At 44.5% G+C, this 27500-nt stretch overlaps 1 protein-coding gene and 1 long non-coding RNA gene across 3 annotated transcripts in view; one reads left to right on the forward strand and one right to left on the reverse strand.

The window, feature by feature from the left end:
* The window catches only part of LOC107396280 (serine/threonine-protein phosphatase 2A 55 kDa regulatory subunit B beta isoform), a 93146-nt gene that overhangs the window by 60264 nt on the left and 5382 nt on the right, over positions 1-27500 (forward strand). Inside the window, exons 1-5 of one of the 2 annotated variants that reach the window (XM_054733991.2) lie at positions 6366-6642; positions 17351-17448; positions 18449-18614; positions 19410-19522; positions 26009-26186. In XM_054733991.2, coding sequence (XP_054589966.1) covers positions 6573-6642; positions 17351-17448; positions 18449-18614; positions 19410-19522; positions 26009-26186 — 625 coding nt within the window. In that variant the 5' untranslated portion in view covers positions 6366-6572. Of the gene's footprint in view, positions 1-6365; positions 6643-17350; positions 17449-18448; positions 18615-19409; positions 19523-26008; positions 26187-27500 lie in introns of those variants that run through there. The other variant, XM_070545907.1, reaches the window with a different exon arrangement.
* LOC107396289 (uncharacterized) lies at positions 12123-13083 on the reverse strand. Its single transcript, XR_001574295.3, has 2 exons — positions 12867-13083; positions 12123-12517 (listed from the first exon to the last, which is right to left on the reverse strand). It is a non-coding gene; the product is annotated as an uncharacterized lncRNA (long non-coding RNA).

Below are 27500 nucleotides of genomic sequence, written 5' to 3' on the forward strand. Positions count from 1 at the left end.
TCTTGTACAAGACCCTGACATCCTTCACTGGAGGTTGGACATCATCCCCAGTCAAGAACCATGGCCTCAAAGTTGCTAATAATCATGGAAAACACGGCCCTGGTTTTTGTGATCAGAGTTGTTTGAGACATCAGTAATTAACTTTCTCCTGGGTACCACTTGGATCAGCCCTAAGCTCATGAAACTGGTTATATTGTTTCTGTTTTTCCATAATAATTCAAAAACCTATCTACAACAGATGTGAATTGTTCATAACCTTTGCTTAGAGATCCATCGCTGTAAGGTTTTCCATCTGTTGGTCCACACTATTCACTAAAGAGTCAATATTGTATGCGCTTAAATAGATTTTTGATCAATTTATGCTAATATTGTATTTGTTTAATCAACTGAATGAGAAAAGTCAATATTTTAGCCTATTTCAACTTGGCACCATCATTTGGTCAATATGTTACTGACTGCAGCTGTGAGATATGAGGTAACCTAAGCATTATTGGGTTGCACAGCAGCTGTTTGATGGACTATCTCCACATTGTGAACACATATGTGTTGCTTGGTATGCAGACTGCATCTTTGCCACCTGTGGCCCTGCACACCTGCATCCCTGGGTCAAGCAGTTACCACACATCAAGGAAAGCAATTGGCCATGACTAAAATATCATTGCCGTGAGACTGTGTCCCTGTGTTTGGTGCTGCTCAAGCCTAATTTAACCCACTTTGTCCGTACGCCCAAGGAGAATTGAGGACACACTCTTCAATTCTGGTAGCCCCCTGAGCCTTTCCTGCAAGTTTGATGAACAGCAGCTGGGCTAAAGATGCGCTGTCACTGGTTTCAACAAAGGGGTGTGTGTGTGTGTGTGGGGGGGGGGGGGGTCTAATGAGTGAGAGTAGTGGGGTAACTAGAACAAGTGGCTGGAGGTACTGAGGATTGTGGCTTTAAATGAGAAATGGAGTGCAGAAAAATGGGACCCTCTGGAAAAATAAACTTGGGATCAATTGAGCTGTTGTGTGATTTCACATTTGGAAGCCTTTGGAAGAAATTTTTATTTCTGTATTTGCTCTGGCACAGTATTGTTGACAATGACATGTCTCAGTAGAGTTCTTAATGACTTTAAATGCTGTGTAATTTTACTGTCTCTGTGCTGTTTGATTAATCTGCAGCCTTCGATACAGTCAGTCACTGCATTCTAGTTTGCTGTCTGAACTCGTATTTGGCTTTGAAGACATAACCCTTAAATGTCTCTGTCTAGAGTGGGACATCTCAGCTATGGTGTTCCTCAAGGCTCCACACTGGGCCCAGTTCTGTTGGTATTGTACACGCCTTCTTTTAGGTCCATCTTACCAAACACAACATGACTTTTCACTGCTTTGCTGATCCAGATCTGTCTATTTCAGTCTTTCTAAAGCACTTCTCCTACTGAAGGTTCTTCAAGATGCTCAAACATAGATGGAGAAAATGAACTAAACAAATATAGAACATTTTATTTACACAGTCAACTAAAGGCATACGTGTTTAGCCCGTTTAATGTTTACATCTTTGCGCTCAAGTGTTGAGTCAAATCACTTTATTCTGGTCAAGCTTGAAGATATTCAAGAGTCATCAACACTTGGCGTTAGGGGTATCTATACTGATTCAGAGACAGTAACACACTGAAAGAAAAGCAAGAAATATGCTCCAACAATGAAAACAAAATCCAGGACATCAGCATCATAGGTCTCAGTATGGAGATGAATGCAAAAAAACACATTTACCAGTTTGTTTAATGGTTCAGAACGTTGGTTTTATTTGCTGATGTTTTATTGAAGTGGATTTTGTTGTTGAGTCCTCACACTCTGTACATCAGTCTGACTTCCTGAACACCTCTCATCCATGTGGCTTCATTCTAATAACCACATTGTTTCACCTTCATCCCCTTTTCCTTCTGCTCAGCTGTAACTTAGCCATTCGTGTGCATGTGTGTGTGTGTGTGTGTGTGTGTGTGTGTGTGTGTGTGTGTGTGGCTCTTTTGTTCTTGCAAATCCTGTTTAAATATTGATGGAGATGGGAAACACCAGTGACCACTCAGTCACATCTAAGAGGGTCAAGGATGGCAGCGTTTCTCTGCAAATTTCATTAGAGAAGCAGAGGAGTGTAAATACATACACATGTGAACTGCAGTCCTCCGCTGACGCTTCGACCTTCGTTTTCCTCCTGCATGGGTAATGCTCCGTAATGTATTCTGATGCAGATAGAGACTGGAAGGTGATGGGGTGTAAAATAGCATGTGTACGACGGCTCCCTGTTTTGTCTATGAGCATCCCACCACCACCCCTCACAGTGAGATTCCCATTAGCAAGGGAGCAGAGGATTGGATGTGCAAATGGCTCCTGTGGATTAGACGGTTAATGCATTTAAGAGCGGGGGCTCCACAATCTCTTGATTGCTGCTGGCGATGCCGGAGATGCTCTCTGTGTGGACGCTCTTGCCGAAAAGATACCCAGTCCCTTTGTGGAAATAGAGATTTAGAGTAAAGTGAGTAGATAAGGGCAGAGATGCAATGATGCAACACACACACACACACACACACACACACACACACACACACACACACACACAGAAGATTAAGGGTTGGCCGAGGAGACTTGATGTGTGCTCTGTTATTAAACTCAGCATGGAAATGAGATCCTTCCAGAGAGAGGAGCAGACGGTGACCCTGCTAATCTTATTAATCAGCGTCTGGCCTTTCTCATTTTCTTATCTCCGTTTAATCTCTGGAAGAAACGATGAAACCTTTGCATATTTTTCTGAAGTCCGCATCTCTTTGTGATCAAGAAGTGGATGGATGTTACATGACATCAAACAAAACTGAACTGCTTCAGCGTTGTTTTTAGGCCTGGCTCAGAGTCCCTGAATTGGAACGATTGGTAGAACAAGCAAAGATATGGCAGGTTTTCGCCACCAAATGCTGATTTTTGCTCTCTGAAGATGTTTTCTTTGGATTATTTGAAAACATTATTTTTTTTGTTTTCATCTGTTGTTTTCTGCAAATAAACGCTCCAAATATTGATATTTTGGATATTACAGGAATAAAACAACCGTTCATTCATTTAACCGAGTTTTTACTGGTGCTTAAGTTTCTTGAAAATGCTTGAAATTAAATGTGGTATTTTCAGTGTTCTCAAGTGCTTTAATGTCTAATGAAGTGCTCGAACACTGAAATGTTATAGCGCAGTAATTATTTTAGAAGACATGAGGGTAAAATTAATATTTGGAGCATAAGAATTTTTAAATGATCACCAATGTAACTGCCCAATAGGGAGCCTATCTCCTCCCTTTCCGGTCGGCTCCCGGCTCCCCGGAAGAACAAAAAAAAAAAAAAATGAAAGGAAGTCAACGGAGCTAAAAGAGTTATTTTCTAATCCGCTTTGCCTCACGCCCTGGATCACACACATGCTGTACTGCAATTTAAATAAAAAACTAATGATGGGTGTTTCGACCACGCTTGTTACGTTACTTTGAGATTTATCAGCTTGTAAAATTTCATAATTAGCATGACTACAAATCAGATATTGGCACATCACATGATGTCACCACATAATCTCCTCTGCCCTAGCATAGCTGCTACTTACCATGGCCAGATTTATGGTGGTTCTTTCCTCCTGAAGGGAGGATTTGAAGTTCACTAAACATACAGCCATTTATTCTTCACATCAAATGTGAAATCTATGGCACCAAACCAGTGGAATTAGAAAATTACATTTTCAGCCCTGTTGTCTTGTATTCATTTCATTGTTCTTCGAGGACCCATGGTCCTGAAGTAGATGGGCGTGACTTAGGCTCCCTATAGAAAATTAGATATTTGGGGAGGTCTGTGAATGCACCATTTCCAACCAGTGATAAGTATGATTTTTTTCTTCCCCAGACAGTGAACTCATCCATACCAAGTGCTAGCAATAAGATGACAAACAGATCTTTTATTGAAGGATTTCACCGTCAGAATAGTCATTTTCAAGCAATTCAAAGATTAAAAAAAAAAACATTTTCAAACTTCTGAGAAGTTTATAATTATTTAAAATCAGTTTTGGCACTTCTGAGGTGGAAATCATTGTTACCCTACAAAGTCTAAATCAGCATATTTTATCTCCATGTTCATATATATTAGAGCTGCGCGATATTAGGAAAACCTGCGATATTCGATAACAATGATTAATATTGGCTGCAAGAATGCGGTCCTCCTCGGGTGGTGGTGGCCCTATGGGCGTCACATTTGCTGCTGGTGGGCTTTTTAAAGAGACAGCGGCCAGGCAGCAGGGAGGCCCCCCCCCCTACTGAAGCACCTCATCAGTGGCAGCAGCAGCTCTGAGCTGAGTGAGTCAGCTGAGTAGCAGGTACCCACTGGGACGTAATTTTGGGGGGGGGGCGGGTGGGACATGTCCCCCCCACTTTTTCAAAAGGCAGTTTTGGTCCCCTGCACTTTTTTCCGTCCAAAAACAATGTTACGCTCCATTAAATGGATTTGGTTGAGCACTAGGACCGAAACGGAAACCGCTTTACTATTAGACCCGCCTAAAAGCTAATCTATTGGCTCTGCTGATACTTGCTAACGTATTATTGGCTGTTGCTGCTGTCACTCAAGTTGTAAACAGTCAGAACGTGCTCACGTTGTTTTGCTAGTTTGGAGCCGCTAGGGAACACCGGTACTGAGTCACCGTCAACTAGACGCTGTGTAATATCAGAGCTCAGCTCAGCTTCCATTACATAACATTTGAATAAGTGTTCATTTGTGAGTCTTTGGTAGTTAGGCACAGCCAGGAGGCAGCATGTCAAGAAAACGAAAAGTGGATATAAGAGACTTCTTTCAAAGTCAAAACGTAAGTTGGAACATGTGACAGACCTGCATTAAGCTCAGACTCACCTCCTCCTTCACACACATACTCAAAACTAACTTACAATCTCCTCCACATAACTGACTCCTCAGACACAATTTATTCGTATTATTATAATTATTATTTTTTTATTATTACTATATTATCATAATTATTATTACTAGTAGTAGTAGTAGAAGTGTAACTTCAAAACTTTTATCATTTAACTTTATTGTAAACTTATCTATTGCAATGCATATTTTCACATTAAAAAGCTCTGAACAATGAACAGTATCATCATCGTCAACGGATTTTTTTAAGCTTAATGTCAAAGATGTACACTTTTCATTAGATTTATCTTATTTTTTCCATTTATTTTTTGTGTGTTGAAATGCAACAACTGTTTAAACACTTTTAAGGGGAAAAACATATTTAATATGTTTTTATACACTCAAATGTTAGGGTGATGATCATGTGTAAAACATTAGTTCAGCATGTCCTCTAACACAGCAAATGAACAAACGGCCAGATCTCAGGAGGGACCGTTTATGTATAAATAATTTTTATACTTTTGACTAGGCCTGGGAAAGTAACACATTTTGCTGGACGATATTTTGTCCAACAAATTGTTGATGATAAACGATATTGTCAACATTATCTAGACCAAAATAACCACTAATATAATGTTAATATATCATAATAATGCAAGTACACCCTTTAAAATGCAACAAAGAAACCTTCATTTAACATTGAAATGTCCAGAACCAGAACTTCTAAATGAATAAAAATAACAAACAAAAATTAAATAAAAAAGGAATCTCACTCCCTGTTAGAAAATGTTGCACCAAAAACAATAAAAAAAGACCCAAAACAATAAATACAATGGCCTATCCATTGTCAACAGCCAAAACTGCACTTCAATAATGATAATAAATAAAAATAATAATAGAGTTGTACATTTTTTAACTTTGATATATATATATATATATATATATATATATATATATATATATATATATATATATATATATATATATATATATATTGAGGATGGAACAATTATTGAGATGGGCACGTGACGTGTCAAGGGGTCTTTACATAACACCCCCCACCCCAAATCCGCACAAGCCTGCTGTGTCCCCCCCACTTCTGAAATCAAAATTTCGTCCCTGGGTACCCACATCCATGTGTTGATCCGCTCCGATGAATGAGTGACTGGAGGAGACCAGAGACGATTTGGAAAAATGAAAAGATAAAGATGCGACTTTGGAGAGTCTGATGGAGCTCGTTGACGCATAATCCCGCCTGCCCCGCTGGCACGTGAGGGAGGGGGAATCCAGCCTGAACTCAAATCCTCCAGAAGAGATTTACGGAGCTGCCGCTGCGACTTCATCCTCCGAGAAGGTGCAGCTTTGCTGTCATTTGCGCCACCTGTGCAGGGTCTTTTGGGCGGCGATGAAAACATTTGAATCACTTTTCTCCTGGGATTTACAATCAGACCGACTACTAAAGGAGGACCTGATAATGCGCAACACATTCTAGAAGTCCGCTGATTCTCTGCGCCGCGGATTATTGCTGGAGCGTCTCCGTCCTCATCACAAGTGTTTGGTCTGGGTCGTGTTGGAGCCATGGCAGCCCCCCCACCGGTCCCACAGCCCGCCTGCTGACGGTACCGGGCAGGATGGGAGCAGCTCTGCCGCGTTCAGGATCCTGAACCAGCCGATTAATCAATGGAGGAGGAAAATGACACCCGGAAAGTCAACAACAGCTTCCTTCGCGACCACAACTATGCAACCGAAGGTAGAATATAATTAGACCAACGCAGTTAAGCCAATTGGAAACAAAGTTGGGATTAGAAAAAGAAAATAAATCCCTGAAGCTTTCCTGTCAGGAGAACCCTCCCAGTCCAACTGGGAAATAAGAATACATGTTTAGTCACTCTGCGTTTTATGTGTTGCTATGTGGATGTTCGTAGGCTATAGATGACTCCATGCTCGTGTCTGATGAGGCCATTTCCGTCACAACTGCAATTTTAAAATGATGAGTGGAATTAAAAGAATGATTACAGGCTACGCAGTTTAAAATGGGGTTCCTCGTGCACTTGTTGAGATATGAGAGGCAGGTGTGGGCCTAAAGGGACACGTGCCCCAATTCTTCGAGGTGTAGCACAATGAAATAAAGATCAATCTCCATCTTCGGCGCGTATGCGTGCGCGCGCGCGCACACACACACACACACACACACGCAGTATGTACTGTACATGCTCATGATTCTGCATTGAACAATAGCTGTTGCCTGCAGCTCAGCATGATGAAGGCTTCCGCTTGACGCTGAAACAGTTTGTTCCACTCCTCCAACAGCTTCTGTTATAACATAAAACAGGATTTATTGGTGCTAGCGATTGCAGTTCTCATTAACCCAGCAGCTTCTAGCAATTAACCATATTGGCTCTGAACCATAACTTCAGCTAGAGATAATAAAAACTACTGAACACATGTATCTCTTTAAATACCAGACTTCTGCAGCAACCTCACAATCAGTCTCAACTGTGTCGTTTTCTCAGCATAAAAACCTGTAATTCCTTCATGTCTGACACATTTTACACACACACACACACACACACACACACACACACACACACACACACACACACACACACACACACACACACACACACACACACACACACACACACACACACACACACACACACATTTCACTAGATTCAGCAACCTGCTCTAATTTGAAATATGACTGCACTCACAAAGGAGTCGTCGATTGAAATCTTTATGCAAATGATCCACAGAGCTGAAAACAGAAAAGAAGAGGGGTTTTTGGAGGGTATGCGTTGCTGCAGGGTGGGTCACTACTGGTCAGTTACTACAACTTATTCCCTCGGCCCAAAGCTCAGGTTACAGGTACCCCAGCAGGAGGCAATGTCAAGGCTAGAAGAACAAATTTTCCTCCTTTGGCTTGTTTAACATGCAGGAGAGTACCGTCATTTGTGCAGCTCCAACACGTATTCGATGATTCCCTGTCACTGCTAAACACACAGTCACGGGTTCACAGCGAGACGAGGCGAAGTGGGGGTGGGAGTGATGGATATCTTTGTTTGATGTGTGAGCTGAGATGAAAAAAAGCAGGAGGGGAATCTTCTCCCACTCCTTCTGGAGCATTCGGAGGATCAGGAGAGGGTGGGTAGTGAAACGTGTCTCCTTGAAAGCTAAGGATCATCCTGTCGCAGGCCCATCTGTGCTTTTCACATGTCTACTTTTTTATTGCTTTAATTTATGAATGATCGTCACACTTCATAGATCATGAAGAAGTGTCGGTGCGTGCACGTCTGTGTGTTCACACCTCCTCAATGCGGCAAAGTTGGTCTGGAGCCAGAGATCACACAGGAGCTGTGTTTAGGTCTACTGGTCCTTCTCATGATCCTACCAAAGAGCACATTCTCCATCAGACCTGTTCGGGTCACACACACGCACACACACAAAGACACACACACCCACGTGCACAACCCTACACATGCAAACACACACACACATAGATGCACAAATACATGTGCACAAACCGGCACAAACCCATGTGCACACACACAAACATGCAAACCCACGTTCACAACCCTACATGGGCAAACACACACACACACACACCTTTTGGTGGGGAGCTCAGACCGTTCTCGCCCGCAGCAGCAGCACACATTACTGATGTCACACTTTAATGATGTCACCCATGCTGACCTTTGTCTCGCACCAATCCCACGCCTCAACGGGTCCGTTGGTGGGTACGTTGACTCTAATGTGAGCTGGTCATCCATAGATGTATGCAGGATAAAATGTCTCCAACCCTAATGCCGAGTTTTCAGAAGCATCGTTGTTATTATGTTTATGGAGGATCATTACATCTTTATTAGCATTCAGAACATGAACACTAGCTTGTTTATGACGATGGGATGGATGACTGGTGTGGTGCTTGGGCTGTAAGTGTCTTTGCTGACTGAGTGGACTGTTGTTCCAACGCTAGCCTTGGTGTGTTCTCGTTGGATGGTTGAAAAGAAGATGCTGTGAAATGGCAACACATTATATCTCAGATGTAAATGGCTTTCATGCTGAGACGAGACCTAATGGGACGTCTGCTGTGGTATTGATTTCTGCTCTTTTACAATCTAGTCACTGGAACATTGAGCCAAAGATCTATTTATAGGACATGTAATCCCTCCCTCCCTCTCTCCACCACCTCTTTCTTGTTCATCTTCTATCCATTGTCCGTCTGCGTTTCTGTTACACGTCCCTCTGATTTGAGTACAAGCCTGTATGTGTGACCTCCTTTAGCCCCACCGAATGCTGATGGAGTCCCGTAGCAGCGCGTTCTGCCTGTGATGAGCGCAGAGCTGTGCCTGGTCGCCCGTGCCAACGTAAACGGCCCGGGGCCACACTTTAGGACAGCGGCATGAAAAGACTTAGCCTACCATCCCCTCAGGTCCCATCCATTATTCACTATGAAACACTCACAGAGCCAAGCCCCACCTCCCGGTATAGTGCAAGGGAGATAATGTGTGTGAGCTTTTTGCATGGGGGTGGTACGGGCTTAATGGCAAGCTGTGAAGTTTGAGAGAGCCACACTCTTTCTTCAGCAGCTGCTTTCATCCCTTGATTAGCTTCTTATTAAGTCCGGAACACCATGAAATTTTAATGGGAATTCATTAAAGAATTCCCCCTAAATGCAGCTGTAGGTTATGAATGTTTTCTCCACAGCGTGAGTCGTGTTCCTTACAGTCACATAAAGCTTCGTTTTGATAGCGGTTTCTGATTAAAAAGTATTAATAATGGCCATCTTACCGGTTGCTGGTGGCTTCTCATTCTTATGGAGAAATAGCTTGTTTGATGTCTGAGTTCAGCCAAGACCAAGGAGGTTTATTACTGTCCTAATGTTGTAATACGGTAATAAACCTCCCGTTTTTATCAGAAGACTATTTTATAAACCTTTAAACCACTGTCAGGAGCTCTTTACACGCAGGGAGGTGTAAACGTGTTTCCTGGAGGTTTGATTATCGCGGCTCTTTTTGCTCAGTAACAGAGTAAATGGGTAAAATTAGAGAAGCACCATAAAACGACCCTTGTTCTGCGTAATTGGTTTAACTGGTAATCTGCCAGTCTGACAGTCCAAAACTGCTTTATTTTTCTGGTTCATCAATGCGCCGTTGCCAAGCAGAAATAAGAACTCTGACATGGGTCTGAATACTTCTGACCTCACACCAACAGATCTTCTGAGACATTTTCCAGATCATCCATCCATCCATCCATCCGTCCATCCATCCGTTATCATCTGCTTATCCAGAGTCGGGTCACGGGGGCAGTTGCCTAAGGTGAGAGGCCCAGACTTCCCTCTCTCCAGCCACTTGGGCCAGCTCCTCCGAGGGGAATCCCAAGGTATTCCCTGGCCAGGTGAGAGACATAGTCCCTCCACCGTGTCCTGGGTCTACATTTAGATCTCCTCCCGGTTGGACGTGCCCAGAAAACCTCACCAGGGAGGCGTTCAGGAGGCATCCTGACCAGATGCCCGAGCCACCTCAACTGGCTCCTCTCGATGTGGAGGAGCGGCGGGTCTACTCCGAGCCCCTCCCGAATGACCGAGCTTCTCACCCCATCTCTAAGGGAGAGGCCAGCCACTCTTCGGAGAAAACTCATTTCGGCCGCTTGTATCCGCGATCTCGTTCTTTCGGTCACTACCCAAAGCTCATGACCAGATTAACCCAAGTGGTGCTCGCTGCAGAACCACAAAGGCGGAGCTGCACCAGAAGGTGGAGCTGCACCAGAGTCAGCCCCGCCCATTCCAGAATCAGCCCCGCCCATTCTATCAGAGTCAGTCCAATTCCTTCCAGTTGTCAGACTTCATAGCATTCTGGAACCAAAGAGGGTGTTATAGCTAAAAAATGCAAGATTGAGGATGGAGTTGAGAAGTTAATTGAACAGTTTTTGTAAAGGTTCCATATAATTGAAAATCTAACTTTTGGAACTTTTAATCATGTTATATTGTCATTTCCTCATAAGAAACACGCCAAAGCCATTTTTGGCCTCATTCATGCATTTTCTTCCCATCTCAGCTTCAATTTGGTCTCCTCCCCCAAAGCGGGTCTGGTCTTGGTTCTCAAATCTGGATATTCTGTGAATTTTCTGACAAATTATTTCTGAAATGACTTCTACTGAGACACCGCCAGATCAGATGTGGTGGTGTAGTGGTGATGGTGTCAGGTTGACATGCAGTTTTGCGCAGGTTCGCCTCCCAGCAGTGGAAATATTCTAATATCTCTTTTCCTCATTTCTAGCTACACTTGCCAGTACTATGTTTACAACGATTTATTGGTATGCCGTTTAACATATAATGACTAATGTGTTTTTTTTATTTATTCATTCGTTTATTTAGCCAGTGTGAGTCCATCTGTGAGCAGAGTTTCAACTAAAATGCTGTTTAGGAACGACCAAATTCAAAGAACTTGTAGAGACATAAATATTTTGCTGAAAATGAACATTACAACTAAAATATGAACAAATCAAATGTTTCAGCTGGCTGAATAGATTGTTGCCGACCCCACCGAGAATCGAACCAGCATCAGCTGAGGGGAAAGCAAAACGTAAGTCTGATGATCTTGCCACTGGACTACCAAAACCCACGGGAAGAAGGTACATGCTGTTGTACAGGACTTTTGTTAGAGCGGCTGTGGGCAGATATTCGCTACGAGAAACCTTTTTATTTCGGGATATATTCAGACTTTGTCATGTAGCAAGTTATATTTATCTTGTTTAATTGGAGCACAGAACATAGCATTAACGACTGTAAACTAGTAACAGCCGTAATTCATGTGGGTCAGGTCAGTTTGCGATAAAGTTGAAAACAAAAACGGAAGTCAGTGGGCTAGGCTGAGTTTGCGTGAATGGGCGGGGTTGACTCTGGTGCAGCTCCACCTTATGGTGCAGCTCCGCCTTTGTAGTTCTGCAGCGAGCACCCTCTCGATTAACCAGCAAAAAACAAAATTATAATTCTTGAATATTCATCTGAATTGGTCAAATTCAGTGACAGCAGGACAGAAGCAACTGAAGTGAAGAATCATTATTGAATGCCAAAACCAGATGAGTGCATTAGAGGATGATTAATAAACCTTTATACACATAAAACCCTGGGCTGGCCTTGAAAAGCCGTTTGACCTTCCTCGACTCGGCGACGGCATACATTTGTAAGTTGTGATACTGAATTCCTGCGTCCTGTCAAGACAGCCTTGACACTCAAGATCTTTTATGTTTTGAGAATAAAAACATGAGTACAGAACATGTAGCAGGCACCTAATCATGAATTCAGCCTTGAAAGGCCGTAAGATGAAAGGAGCGGCACCAAAGTGAAGCAGATAGACAGTCAGAGATGAGCCTTTCTTTTGGATCCTGGTTCCAGACCATCCCCCTCTGCTCTTCTAGGTTTTCATTTTCTGACAGAATACCAAATAAAACGGCATTTCCAATGATGCCGCTCGGTATTCACCGTAGTGGATGCGGGAGGAGCCGGCTTCTCCCCCCTGCTTGTCCTGTGTTGTGTCTGCAGTCAGATGTGGACCACGGCGATGTGTTAATGAAGTGTGAGGAGAGGAGCAGTAGCACGCCTCGCCCACTTTGCCTTTAACTCCCTGGAGATAGAAAAAGCACAAAAGAATCTCCTCACATACACATGCATTACAGAAAACCACACCATGCACCCGGCAACGGTCTCAAGGGCTGATCCTGGAGAAACCAGGTTAATTAGCTTGTTCTCTCCACACCTTACAAAGAGGCATGCTCTTCGGAGGAAGGGGGCTGCATTGTGCTCTGTTGCTTTGTGTGCCGCTAATAAACCTCTAATCATACGGCTGGCAACCAGGTCAGTAGGTTTATTCAAAATTCTCATTGATCTCCATTGTTGCCGGTGCAAAATGAGGTCGTTATCAGCTGCTTGTTCAGGTTAATAATGGTTTTTAGGTCTGTGAATGGGATTCTTACGTGTTAGTTCATGTTCCAGCAAGAAAAGAAGCCCAGAATGATGGATTTCATCTGTAATCAGCGTCAGAACGACACCGGCAGGTGAAGGAGAGTACGAGAACAGACTGGAATTATCCGCTGGCCTGATCCTTTGACGCAGACAGCTCAGCACAAGTGATATAATCCTCTCTTCTCCCTGTCTAACAAAAGCTTTCACCATGTTGCTCTCCTTCAACCTGGAGTTATCTCACTTAACTTACGCAACTAGTTTTCCACTCCCTCCCTCCCTTTTGGGGTGTGTACGTCTTACACAACTCCACCATCCTGCTGAACGAAGCCAGGTTTGTTTGTTTGTCCACTCAACACCAGATCATGGGTGGTGTTGAGGTTAGCCAGGGGGCTCCCGCTTTAGCTCCAGCCTGTTTTCAGCCTATTTAAGGCAAACAAACCTCCCCGTATCATTCCCTTTAGCGGCTCTGTCACACCTGATCCGCCACATCCACCGTCTATAAATAAATTCAACGTGCTTCTGGCTCCATCTCTGAATCAATCTGTGTTTCCGTCCTCCTGGTTGGGCTGCTGACTGTCAATAAAACAACGCTGGGGAGGGGAGGGGCGTCGTGCCGTGCCAGGTTTGATTCTGGGGTACATACACACATTACAGCAGCAGACTGCGTTGTTACCGCTGATGGATGTGTTGCTATCTGAAGCATGCCTCTGATACATCAGGAACCCTGAACTGTCTTTGTTAAACCTGCTAGCCCCAGGATTTATGGCCTTCATCTGGTTATGGTCTGCTGATGTAGCTCTGTGTGTGTGCCTTTTCTCATCCATCCTGACCCAACAGAGACTCACAGTGCTAGAATTTCCTTCACTATTCAAACACATTCATAGAAATCATTCCCGTTTCAACAGAATTCCATCAGAGGCTAAATGTCCTGTTTGAATTCATTTGCATTTAGGAAAGCCCATCCACCGGAGCGTCTCATCATTTCAGTGCAGGCTTCTGCAACAGAGACAAAGAAACGAATGATGCACTTGAGTGTAAAGTCGTTAAACGACATCCATCAGTTGCTGTTTCCTCTCAGTGGCTTCATGTGTTGACGATGAGAGAAAAAGAGAAGCATTAAAAATGAAACTGAAGAAATTACAAAACTACAGCCTGAAATTTCCACATCAGCTTTGTAGAAGAACACGTTGAGACTACTGGGATTCAGGAGAAGTTTAAAGGGAACCAACAGAAAGTGGTTCATGGATAAGGTCGCCATGGTAACCACATCTCCACATTTACACTGAAGGCATAAATGGTCTAAATTAGTCTTTTTGCCCATACTTGATAAACGTCTCACTGTTTATGCCTTTTTTTTAAGTAGACCCAAGACCCAACTGTAGCTACAAGTCCTCGCTCCGTTGTAGCCTCAGCAGGTCTACCACCGGCCCGAACAGTTGTGTGTCCTGCCAGTCACAGCGCTCTACGTTTACTGGAAGGGCTCAGTACCAGAGCTACGACAGAGAAAAACTACAAAGATGGTGACGGTGCAGGAAGAACGCTGGTTTAAAACAGCCTTGACATGAACTTTGGACAATTTAGACTTGAGCCTTTTGAGACATGAGCGAATAACGGCACCTGATGATGTATTTGCTTCTTCTTCATTGACGGCGTGGCAGACTACCCTGTTGACTTATTGCCATGGCGATGAATACGTCACTTTGTTCGTTGCTCTGATTGGTCCTAGCACTGTCCCAGCTGTATGTGGAGACCGTCTGAAGGACAACCGTAGATTCGGCTCCACCACTGGGTTGTGACCATGTATAGGATGTCCTAAATTGGTTTAACGCTTTTAAAGCAACTTCAGCCAGAATGATCACTTGTTCAACAAATGAAACAAGTGTATGACGTTCCTGGAGAAGCAGCAAGAATCCACATTGCCCTCCATCTCCCACAGCAAATGTGTTCAGGGCTGTAGATGTCTCGCTGGAGTCTGGTGGATTGGAACAAACACACGCCCTATAGATGCAGGAAGGGAAAGATTTCAACATTTTCATGTGTAATTTGTGTTTCTACTAAAAAAGCTGTGATATAAGTTTGTGTGCAAAAAGATTTCAGACGTTAGGAAAGTCGGTTGAACCTTGCTATCCCATAAATTGTGCTTTGTATTTCAAAGCTGTGTGAAAACAGACATTAATCATGACAGAATCAGGATAGCAGAAAGGATGCAGACTATGAATAAAAATGCCGACTGCTTACTGCTTCATGTCATGAATCTCTGTGCATGCACATTTCTGCAGGTAGTTTTCATTTTCAATCAGGTGCAGAAGAGCAAACAATCACAGCACGACCTGGAAGTTATGATCTCAGGCTGTAATTAGGTCACACCGTCTTTTATGTGGAAGATTATTAGTTTCTTTAATCAACTCTGATTAGTGCTGGCCCCCACCTCATGTTGTTATTAACACAGGGTCAGGAGAATCCCTCCGGCCTCATCTGTGCATGTGATCATCCCTCTAACAATTAACTTAAACCAGCAGACGACTCGGCACCAAATCATTCCCATTGTGGTACGATGAACCGGCTCCATTGTGTGGAGTGGTGCTGCTGCATTAAGCCCAACGCAGGTTTCCACTCTACTGCAGCACTGTCTCTCTGTCTCTGTCGGCTGAATTACAGCTAGCATCAGCAACTAAGTCTGCAAGCTATTGGCACACACACACACACACACACACACACACACACACACACACACACACACACACACACAGATATACTCTGACTGCCACTAGAGATGGAAACGGTCTCCATAGCAACATTCCCCTCTCCTGTTCAGAGCTCAGACAGCAGCAGGTCCATAGAGGGCAGAGGGGTACAAAACAACAAGCGCTCTCTTTTTCTGTCTAATATTATCACAGTTGTGTGTGTGTGTGTGTGTGTGTGTGTGTGTGTGTGTGTGTGTGTGTGTGTGTGCATGTGAGTGTGTGTGTGTGTGTGTGTGTGTGTGTGTGTGCATGTGAGTGTGTGCATGTGAGTGTGTGCATATATGAGTGAGTGTGTGTGTGTGTGTGTGTGTGTGTGTGTGTGTGTGTGTATGTGTGTGTGTGTATGTGTGTGTGTGTGTGTGTGCATGTGAGTGTGTGCATATGAATGAGTGTGTGTGTGTGTGTGTGTGTGTGTGTGTGCGTGTGTGTGTGTGTGTGTGAGTGTGTGCATATATGAGTGAGTGTGTGTGTGTGTGTGTGTGTGTGTGTGTGTGTGTGCATATACGAGTGAGTGTGTGTGTGTGTGTGTGTGTGTGTGTATGTGTATGTGTATGTGTGTGTGTGTGTGTGTGTGTGTGTGTGTGTGTGTGTGTGTGTGTGTGCATGTGAGTGTGTGCATATGAGTGAGTGTGTGTGTGTGTGTGTGTGTGTGTGTGTGTGTGTGTGTGTGTGTGCGTGTGTGTGTGTGAGTGTGTGCATATGAGTGAGTGTGTGTGTGTGCATATGAGTGTGTGTGTGTGTGTGTGTGTGTGTGTGTGTGTGTGTGTGTGTGTGTGTGTGTGCATGTGAGTGTGTGCATATATGAGTGAGTGTGTGTGTGTGTGTGTGTGTGTGTGTGTGTGTGTGTGTGTGTGTGTGTGTGCATGTGAGTGTGTGCATATGAATGAGTGTGTGTGTGTGTGTGTGTGCGTGTGTGTGTGTGCGTGTGTGTGTGTGTGTGTGTGAGTGTGTGCATATATGAGTGAGTGTGTGTGTGTGTGTGTGTGTGTGTGTGTATGTGTGTGTGTGTATGTGTGTGTGTATGTGTGTGTGTGTGTGTGTGCATGTGAGTGTGTGCATATGAGTGAGTGTGTGTGTGTGTGTGTGTGTGTGTGTGTGTGTGTTAATGTGAGTGTGTGCATATGAGTGAGTGTGTGTGTGTGTGTGTGTGTGTGTGAGTGTGTGCATATGAGAGAGTGTGTGTGTGTTCCTATAAGAGAGAGACAGAGATGCGGTCCTGTTAGCCTGGGGCTGTGTAGTAATTACAGTCACCCTCAGCCTCCCCTAAGTTCAGGCAGACATGTGTTTCCTACCTGAAGACTCGGTGTCTGTTATTTACATTTTGGTGGAACTGTTCAACACAGACGACATTTGATCAGGTCGGTTTCAGGATCAGTTTGCTCAAAAGTCCAGCGTGTGAAAGGGCTGGGGGTGGGATTTGTGGCAGAGTGGAGCAGCCTGAGGTCTCACACTGTTGATGAATGAGTGATTCTCGTCAGAAACTGGAGAGCAATCACATCCCAGCTTGCCTTTAGCAGACGAAAGGCGGATTGACTCACCCAGAGGTTTCTCCTAACCCAGATTCCACCAAACTGGGTATCTGTGCCAAATACCCCTCTGTGGATTAGTCTTCCTGAAATATTTTCTCCAAGTCACATCACTAGATCCCACTGGAAGCTGCTTCCTTTAGCCTTTTTTGTTATGTTGACGGATTTATTCATGTCCACGCTGACATTTTTCTGCCTCTCTCTGCTCTGCTTCCTGCGTTGCAGCTGACATCATCTCAACGGTGGAGTTTAACTCAACGGGGGAGCTATTGGCCACCGGGGATAAAGGAGGAAGAGTGGTTGTCTTCCAGAGGGAGCAGGAGGTAGGAGATGCCAACAGTGCATCGCTAATTATGCTTCTCCTTTCTACTAAAAGCACGACAGCTCTGTAGCGTTTAGGTATTATTGTTTGTTTTGGGGTTAAGGAGCGATAATCGAAAAGAAAACCTGCCTAAGATCCTCAAACACTGGCTGAAAATGCAAATGCAACATTCAAATGAATTGTATTTGTGCAGTCTGGAGAGGATGCAGTCACTTCCAAAAACATCCCACACGTGCTAACAATGAACTGCTAACATAGATTTTCACATTTGTGTCTAATAGAAGCCACACATGGTCGCAGGAGCACTCTATGTTTGCTGCTGTTATTCATCTTCATGCTCATAATTACAGATTTTAATAGAAATGATTTATCTTGGCTGCTCAGACGAGTCATTAGCTCATCAATCCTGTCAAATGTTAATCTGTTTCTCTGAACTAAGGCTGTTCAGGAAGCCAGCAACAAACTTTGCATGAAAACATAGTTTTAAAACATCCATTTAAAGTGTTTTGAAGAATAACAAATGTCAGCTCAGAGCATTCAGGTGTGAATAAACACAATTCCATGGAGGGAAGAGACCCCCGGTGACCTCCAGGGCGTTAGATCCACCTGACAGCCGCAGCTCGGCTCTGATGGGAGCAAAGATCCCCATCACCTACAACACAACTGTTTTTAGAGCCATCAAAGGGCTCTAAGTAAAGCTCCAGAACAATCTCAGTTAACCGACGCAACACCTGAAAGAAGGAGGATATTCCCCGGTTGTAGGGAACTGGGAGTTTCTGCAGCAGGTTGACCACGTGGAGATTCATTAGAGAGGCACTGGTTCTAGCTGGGAGAGGCTGAGACAAGGTCAGGTTCTGATTTACCGTAAATAACTATAATAAGCCAGAAAATGATGGTGGCTGGTATAGCTAGTGGGAATAAAACACGGGGAGTTTGGAAACCGGGATAAATGTGGGATATTTGTCATTTCTCCACTGTGATGGTGTTCTTCTCTCCATCAGAGTAAGACCCAGCCTCAGCGCCGAGGGGAGTACAACGTTTACAGCACATTCCAGAGCCACGAACCCGAGTTCGATTACCTGAAGAGTTTGGAGATTGAGGAGAAGATCAACAAGATCAAATGGCTGCCTCAGCAGAACGCCGCGTACTTCCTGCTTTCCACCAACGGTCAGTCAATAAAGTCACTCAGGGAGACATACAGTAAGGAGCAAAGCAGGGACAGAAGTCCTCAAAAAGAGCTCTCTTGAGTTTAGTGAACAAAGGGCTGCGGTTGTTGTTAGACCCACTAGTGATTGAGAAGAGCTGGTGGAGGTGAAGATGCTATCACATAGAAAAGTCTTTTCGGTGTTCTGTGTGAGTGGACGGCTGTTACGCTCGGCTGAGCAGGAGCCACCAGCTGAAGATTTTCAAATTAAAGACATCATGCATGGCTGCTGCAGGAACACACACATGCTCCAGCTCAGAATGGCACACACACATCAGCAGAGCGACATGGTGCAGATTGTGGGCTTCATGCATGGCTGCTACTGAGGTGCTAGTGGTGGCTGGAGCAGATGGTGGAGGGCCCGGTAACGGCTTCGTGGCTCTGACACCAGAGTTCCCAGCAGAAACTCAACAAGAGGAAGAACGGAGGCAACAACCTGACTGGTGCTGCCGTCTACTTCAGCAGACCGAGAGGATGACATGTAAGTGGTGTTTACATGAAGCAGGAATGGAAAGCACCCAGATGGCTTTTCAGGGAAAGGAAGTCAACTTGTAGATGGATGTCAGTGGCATCAGAATCTACACATGAGCCGCCATTCATCGCCCTCTCTGGCTGCTGCCCAGCTACACGCCAGATTGGCTGCCCAACCCCCTTACACCCATGCTGAAGGGAGGACCCACTGCTGAGCTATGATCTGAATGTATTTTCTCCCTTTTTATGCCCTCGGTGTGTGTGCTCTTGTGATGGGTCCATCCCAGACAAGACTGTCAAGCTGTGGAAGATCAGTGAAAGGGACAAGCGCCCAGAGGGCTACAACCTGAAGGATGAGGACGGACGCATCCGAGACCCGGCGACCATCACCTCACTACGGGTAAGAGGTCACAGGAAGCTCTCAGGTCTGATGCCTCACAAAACGTCACGTCCATGCTGTCACATGCCTCGTGTGTACAGGGTGACTCATGGCAAAAATACAAGATTTGTGTACAAATGAAAGGGTTTACTGCAACCTTGATGTAGCTGCACGCTGCTTCTGGGTGAAGGTTTTAACTAAGGATGCATGTTATGTCTGCATCAACATCGGCACAAGCCAGTGTTGGGTTTTTCCGGGTCACATGACTGTCGTGTGTTTGTCCAATGGGGGAGGTCGGTATGCTAAAGGGTTAAAGAGCAGTGTGTGTGTGTGTGTGTATGTGTGTGTGTGTGTGTGTGTGTGTGTGTGTGTGTGTGTATGTGTGTGTGTGTGTGTGTGTGTGTGTGTGTACCTTGGTTCACTGAATCACTGACTAACCCCTACTGCACACTGGAAGCAAAAGCGGCGCGGAAACACAGCATGGTAAATGGCCTATATTTGATATAGCGCCTTCTAGAGTCCTGGAACCCCCCAAGGCGCTTTACAACACAGTCAGTCATTCACCCATTCACACACACATTCACACACTGGTGGGGATGAGCTACAATGTAGCCACAGCTGCCCTGGGGCGCACTGACAGAGGCGAGGCTGCCGAGCACTGGCGCCACCAGTCCCTCCGACCACCACCAGCAGGCAACGTGGGTTAAGTGTCTTGCCCAAGGACACAACAACAGCAACAGCACTTGAATGAAATCCATTATAGTCTATGGATTGTAACCAACCATCCACGACGAGGCAATTTTCAGAAGTGGCCCAGAATCGGTGCGCCGTGCCGCACCGCACCGCGCCGCTAAGGATAGGATCGGGTTGTTTTTTAAAACACTGGAAACATTTGAGCCTGTATCCTTATCGGACTTGGAAAAACTGGTCGCTCAGCTTAAACCATCTGGCTTTCCTTGTGATGTGCTGTCCCCTAGAATTTATAAAGAACTCTTTCCAGTGATAGGCCCTTTTCTTTTGGCAATCATAAATGGCAGTCTTACTTCTGGTATGGTTCCGTCCTCGTTTAAGAAGGCTGTTATTCATCCTATGTTAAAAAAGCCGGGGCTGGATGTGACAACCTTAGCTAATTACAGGCCCATCTCAAAACTCCCTTTTCTTTCCAAACTGCTGGAGAAGGTCGTGTATTCACAATTGGTTGCCTTTATGGACACAAATGATTTATGGGAGACCTTTCAGTCAGGATTCAGGGCAGGTCACAGCACTGAATCTGCTCTTTTAATGGTTTTTGATGACACTTTTTTAGCCGGTGACATGGACAACGATGTTGTCCTACTATTGCTGGACTTATCTGCAGCTTTCGATACAGTCGACCACGAAGTCCTTCTGGGCGACGGTGGCACAGGAGTTAAGTGCTCGCCTCGCAATCGGAAGGTTGCAGGTTCGAGACCCGCTCAGTCTGTCGCTGTCGTTGTGTCCTTGGGCAAGACACTTAACCCACATTGCCTGCTGGTGGTGGTCGGAGGGACCGGTGGCGCCAGTGCTCGGCAGCCTCGCCTCCGTCAGTGCGCCCCAGGGCAGCTGTGGCTACATTGTAGCTCATCCCCACCAGTGTGTGGATGTGTGTGTGAATGGGTGAATGACTGATTGTGTTGTAAAGCGCCTTGGGGGGTTCCAGGACTCTAGAAGGCGCTATATCAAATACAGGCCATTTACCATTTACCATTTCTGGACCGACTACAGCATTGGGTGGGGATAACTGGGCAGGCCCTCCAGTGGCTTCGCTCCTACCTTCATGACAGGACATTTAGTGTTCAGATGGGTGAGGTAACGTCACCCTGCGTGAGACTTTGTTGGGGGTGTGCCACAGGGCTGTGTCCTTGGTCCTCTCCTATTTGTGGTGTACTTGCTTCCTCTTGGTGTCCTCCTTCGTCAGCATAATGTGAAATTTCATTTTTTTGCTGATGACTGCCAGATCTATCTCCCCCTTCGACGTGGGAAGTATAGATCTGTTTCTCCTTTACTGGATTGTTTGAAGGACTTAAAATGTTGGATGGCTTCTAATTTTTTGCACCTAAATGAGAGCAAAACGAAAGTCATAATACTTAGTCCTGGCAGAAGAAATGGCTCAGGTGCTGATACTGGCCTTGGCCCATTGACCCCCTATGAAAAGAAAATGTTCAGTAATTTGGGGATTAAAATTGACTCATCACTTAATCTTGACACTCACGTAAATACAGTGGTGAGGTCCTGTTTTTTAACCTGAAACGACTATCCAGGATCAGGCCTCTGCTGTCCAGAGCTCATCTGGAGTTTGTGTTGCATGCTTTCGTCCTGTCCCGTCTGGACTACTGTAACGCCCTGTATGCTGGTCTGGCCCAGTGCACGGTTGCATGGCTCAGTGGCTAGGTTCCTGACAGGTACTAGATGTCGAGATCACATTACCCCAGTGCTGGCTGCTCTGCACTGGCTCCCGGTGCAATTCCGAGCTAAATTTAAAATCTTAACTCTCATTTATAAAGCCCTCCAGGGCAGTGCCCCCTCTTACATTACTGCACTTTTGCACAGGTATGCTCCATCTTGGTCTCTTCGCTCAGCCGAGCAGGGACGTCTGGTGGTCCCCCGGTCGAAATATCGATCGAGGGGTTATCGTGCATTCTCTGTTTTGGCTCCAACTCTGTGGAATGAATTGCCATTGAGCATTAGGCAGGCACCGTCCCTTCCAGTCTTTAAGTCCTGTCTAAAGACTCATTTTTATGATTGCTTTTCAGCGCTAGGGTTCATTGAATTGCCCTGACATTATGGTTTAATTCTTCTTCTTTTGATCAGGATGCTAGATCTTATTGTGTCCACCATTTGTTTTTAATTGATTAGTCTTATTCCGTTATCTCTCTGTATTTTTAATATTGCTTGCTTGTTATTTTATGATTTTATGTTTTTATCTTGCTTTTATGCCCAGGTATTGGGAATGTTTTTTATGATGTTGCTGTTCAGCACCTTGGGCTTCTGATAACGTTGTGGAAGGTGCTCTACAAATAAAATTGATTGATTGAATTGATTGATTTTTTCCACGAGCCGCTACTGGGATGCATCAATCACCTCAATCGGCATAGGGCTAGACAGGAAATCACATATGGTTCAGTGTAAAATCCTGGTAATTTTCAAAATAAAAGTGTTGCAGTGATGCAATTTCATATATATGAAGCTTACGTGTGACCTAACAGCTTATTTACTCCCAGCATCGTTCCAGAAGTGCAGCGGTGTGTTTCATGGCTTTAATCCTGGTGGTGGAGAGGAACAACATCATATATGACATCAAACAGCGATATCAACCATGATTTACTTCTTTGTGGTTTAATGGTGGATTGAATAAAAAAACATCATCTTTAAAGTCTCGAGGGATCGTGTGATCTCACGATAGTGATGCATTATGGGAGTGTTAAACTGAAGCAGGGAAGCAAAATAAGTGATGTGGGTGCTTTTGCACGGCATGACAGAATAGAATAGAATAGAATAGAATAGATATTGATTAAACAAAACAAGGTTTGATGTAATTATTTTAGACACATGCACTCTTATTCAAAAATGTTTAAACTCTTAAAAATGTCCCTTAAATTTGAGTGTAGCTGCAGAAGGTTGAGGGTTAAATTCCCCTCTGCGATCCCGTCTGTGTGTGTGTGTGCATGCGTGTGTGTGTGTGTGTGTGTGAGTATGTGGGTGTGACTTTGTGTGTGTGTGTGCGTGCATGTGCGTGTGCGTGTGCGTGCGTGTGTGTGTGTGTGTGTGTGTGTGTGTGTGTGTGTGTGTGTGTGTGTGTGTGTGTGTGTGTGTGTGTGTGTGTGTTCTGTAAATCCTGGCTCACTAACACTAGAAGTTCTAGCAGATATGAACTCAGCAGTGAGATGGGATGTCTCGATACAACTTTTTCACTTCCGGTACAATACCGATATCGCTGCCTTCGGTATCAACCGATACCGATACCAATCTGATACAATACCGGCACAAATGATACATTTTACCTACTTCATAGAATGTATGAAAGGCTCGATCAAGTAAGTTTCAGTTTCACACACTGTGAAAATTCTCATGCAAGGTTTTGTGATGCTGCTTCAAATGCACGATGAGGCTGGACGTATTAAACGCTCCCGGTTCTGTTCCATCACGGGAAACTTGTGCATGACAAGTGATGCCGTGAACCACGCTGTCGTTTATGGACTTTTAATGAGAAATGCTGCCACATGGCCGACATTGCTCTTGTTCCTTGCTACTTGGCCAGCTTGCACTGGTCTGATCACGTGGGCTTTGCCTGCTTGATCTAAGCGCTGCTGGATAGAAATGCTGGAATGGAGTTTAAAGTAGAATGGATTGCTGATATCGGAGAGTTTTGATGCAGTCTGATGTAATCCAATTCACTGTTTTTGGGCTGATATTGGAAACAGGTCCGATATCGGCCCAAAGACTGTGAATCGGTTTTGGAACGGGACATCCCGTGTCTTCTACATTTGAAACACTAAAACATAAATGAATCTTTTTTTTTCCAGAGTATTATTTAATCTACATGATTGGGGGAGGACACTCAGAGTTTTTTGTCACTGTTTAACTAGAATGGCAGCAGAGGAAGAGTTCTGCATGGCCCTATAGGAAACACATCCTTTCTACACAAACAGAGCTACACCTTTTCCACTTTTCTTCTGTTATTTGAAGAATCAATCTGCTCATCGACGTTTCATCTATAGTTAAAGTATCTGATTTGTCAGTTTAAGGGTGTGATGAATGGATGAATCCAGTACAAGCTCGCTCCACCCGCCCACTCACATCGTGCATTTCTGTAAATCAAAAGGAAGCAGGTTAGTCCTCACATCCAGTGCGCTCCACGTTGATATTGTGTTCAAGACTTCAGGACATCCCAGCATTCCAGTGCAGCTTTGCTACTTTTTTATTCTCAGTGGAATTATTTAAAATATAACAGATGTGGCCTAGACCCGTTTAGAAGTCTTCTTTCTCCTCATCACTACGGCATGTTTCCAAAACCATTAAATCAGATTTTTATTTAGTAACCTTTCTCATGTGTAGATGGGGTCAGATGGTGTTGTCCTTTCGTACCAGTGCATGTGAGGAGTCGTGTTATGAGACAGTTCTGATCAGTTTGTCTGCTGAAAAGAGATTATTAGAGATCATTCACTCCCTGTGTGTGTGTGTGTGTGTGTGTGTGTGTGTGTGTGTGTGTGTGTGTGTGTGTGTGTGTGTGTAGTAGATCAGTGCTGTGCTCAGTGCCTGTCCCTCTTTGTCTGGCTGGCCGGGGGATCGTAGCAACCTGGAGGATGGGTTGGGACCGTGGCAATCCTGTTAACAGCCTGACGTGTTCTCAGAGAGAAAGCCGAGGAGGAGGGAGGAGCAGAAAAAAAAACAACCATTCTACTCAAAATTCAGAGATTAGGATAAAAAAGACCCGTACATTATTTGAGAACCTATCCTTTAAATGATGGTCTTTAGGTTTGTTTAAAATAAAGATAATTGCATTATTAAATCTCTTTTCTGACCTTTAAGGAAGATTATTAGATTAGCAGGACCGAATGGGGGCAGGTTGAGCAGTGTAGCTGTTAGTGTTTTGGGTTAGGGGTTAATAAGGTTCTCGTCTCTCTGGACAGCAGGAGAAAGACATGGAAAGGAAGAGACACCCATGGAGATACAGCAGCCTGCTGGGCTGTCGTGTCTCTCTTCCACTGCCAACAGTGGACAACAAAGAAAGGGAAAAATGTAAAAGAAGATTTGTTCTCCTGCTCCCTTCACTCTTTCCTCTCTTTGTCTGGGGGGGGGGGGTGGGTGGGGGGGGGTGCATGCAGACTGGAGCTGGGGCTCTTTGAAGCCTGTAGAGATCACGTGTGCTGGTGTAAGTGTATGCAAGTCCTTCTTAATGCTGCAGAGTTCAGTTATCATTCCTCAGCAGGGCCTGGCGATGCCCTCAGGCTGTCTGTGTTTCTGACCCCAACACTCACACACACACACACACACACACACACACACACACACACACACACACACACACACACCCACTCACACCCACACCCACACCCACACACACACTCACACACACACTCACACACCCACACACACACACACACCCACACGCACCCACACCCACACACACACTCACACACACACTCACACACACACACACCCACACACAAGTGAGTGGGCAGGGGTGACTTATTTGGGGGGGGGGTCACTGAGCGTCTGAGCAGCAAACAGTTTAAACCAGCTCATCAAACAGTCTGGGCTCTGCTCACTGTCTGTCTCTGTTTCACTACGATGTGAGGAGTAAATGTCAAATGACTCCCTAGAGTCATCTGGCTGTGTCTCTCTCTCTCTCTCACGCACGCACACACACACACACACACACACACATGAAATCAAACAGAATAATGCATCAGTGCAAGTAAACACATCAAAGCTTTTTATACAGGTTTGCATTTCTTGAATATTAACATTTTTTAAATGACCCCTCAGGTGCCGGTGCTGCAGCCGATGGATTTGATGGTGGAGGCCACAGCCAGGCGTGTCTTCAGCAACGCCCACACATACCACATCAACTCCATCTCAGTCAACTCCGACCTTCAGACGTTCATCTCCACCGACGACCTTCGGGTGAACCTGTGGAACCTGGAGATCACCGATCGCAGCTTCAGTATCCTCATCAGCTCATGCTTTCCATCTACGGGTTCACGTGGGGCAAACTGCTCAGAATGGACTCAACTATAGAAATGGATGAAACTAGACAGAAACGAGGTTAAAACTATTATTTTGGGCTTGTGTTAGAGTCATGGAAGGTAAAACCTTAAATGGGTGCAGCTACTGAACGGAGTTCATCTGCAGAGAAAAACAGAAATATTTAAAGGAATACGTTTAAAAGATGCTGCATTTCTGAAATCTATTTCAAACCGTTAAAAAACATTTAAAATGTCTTGTTATCTTAAAGAATATGATTTTGGAAACATAACGTGGATATTGTGAGCCCACAGACTTTAGGAAATGCGTCTGCTCTTTTGTTACTGGTCCCCATTTAAAGGGATTCTATTAAACTTGGTCATATTTAAGCACATCTCTTGAGCCAGTGTGTGCTAAAATGAGCTTTACAGGGTTGATGAAATGTCACTCTAACCCTAAGACTGCAGCACCAGATATGTCAGCTCCATAACAAGTGGCGACCTGCCACTCTGAAGTTGCAAGTGCGGTATTCTGGCCACAGAGGGAGGTGGGGTCTGAGTGACCTTTCATTAACCCTAAAAGGATCATTTTAGCACATACGGGCTCAAGGAGATGATTTAAAAATAGGAAGAAGTTGCAAAGTATGGCTTTAAAAGAAATGAACAAAATGATGCTTTAAGATTGGAAATGTACGTTTTTTAGATAAAAAGTAAGGATTATCTTATAAATGATGAAAGGAAGCATTTTCATAACTTCCTCAAGTGTCCTAATCCTGAAAGCTGCAACTTAAAATCTGCAAAATGAGCTAAAACATTTTAATGCCTCCTAACAACATTCTAACATAGTATAGCTGTAAATAAACTGCAGAGATATAAAGCGGTTCTCTAAAATTTGTCCAAAAACCTGCACTGATAACACGACTCGGTCCAAAACCAACTATTGGACCAGCAAGGTGTCTCACTGAACCACCGCACTTCCCTGGTCCTCCATTCATTGTGCACTCACACATTTAGCAACATAACACCACTGGTGTGAGAGGTTCTCCGCCCAATAACAGAGAAGGAGAAACAGCCGGCTGTACCTCTTCCACTTTAGGACAAACTACCAGAGTCCCAAAAAGAAAAACACCATTTGAAGTCACGGAAAACAAAGAGATGTTTGGAGTTTTGCACTCTCTTGCTTGCACGTTCAGATGGACGTGGATGGTAGTTTCCAGGAGAGGTGGGAGTTCTGTGACTTTTTTGCTTGCTTTGCAGATTTGCTACTGCAGCTTTAAGAATTTAGAAATCAACCT

This window comes from Nothobranchius furzeri, chromosome 2 (genome assembly GCF_043380555.1).
Source record: "Nothobranchius furzeri strain GRZ-AD chromosome 2, NfurGRZ-RIMD1, whole genome shotgun sequence".
Classification (NCBI taxonomy): Eukaryota; Metazoa; Chordata; class Actinopteri; order Cyprinodontiformes; family Nothobranchiidae; genus Nothobranchius; species Nothobranchius furzeri.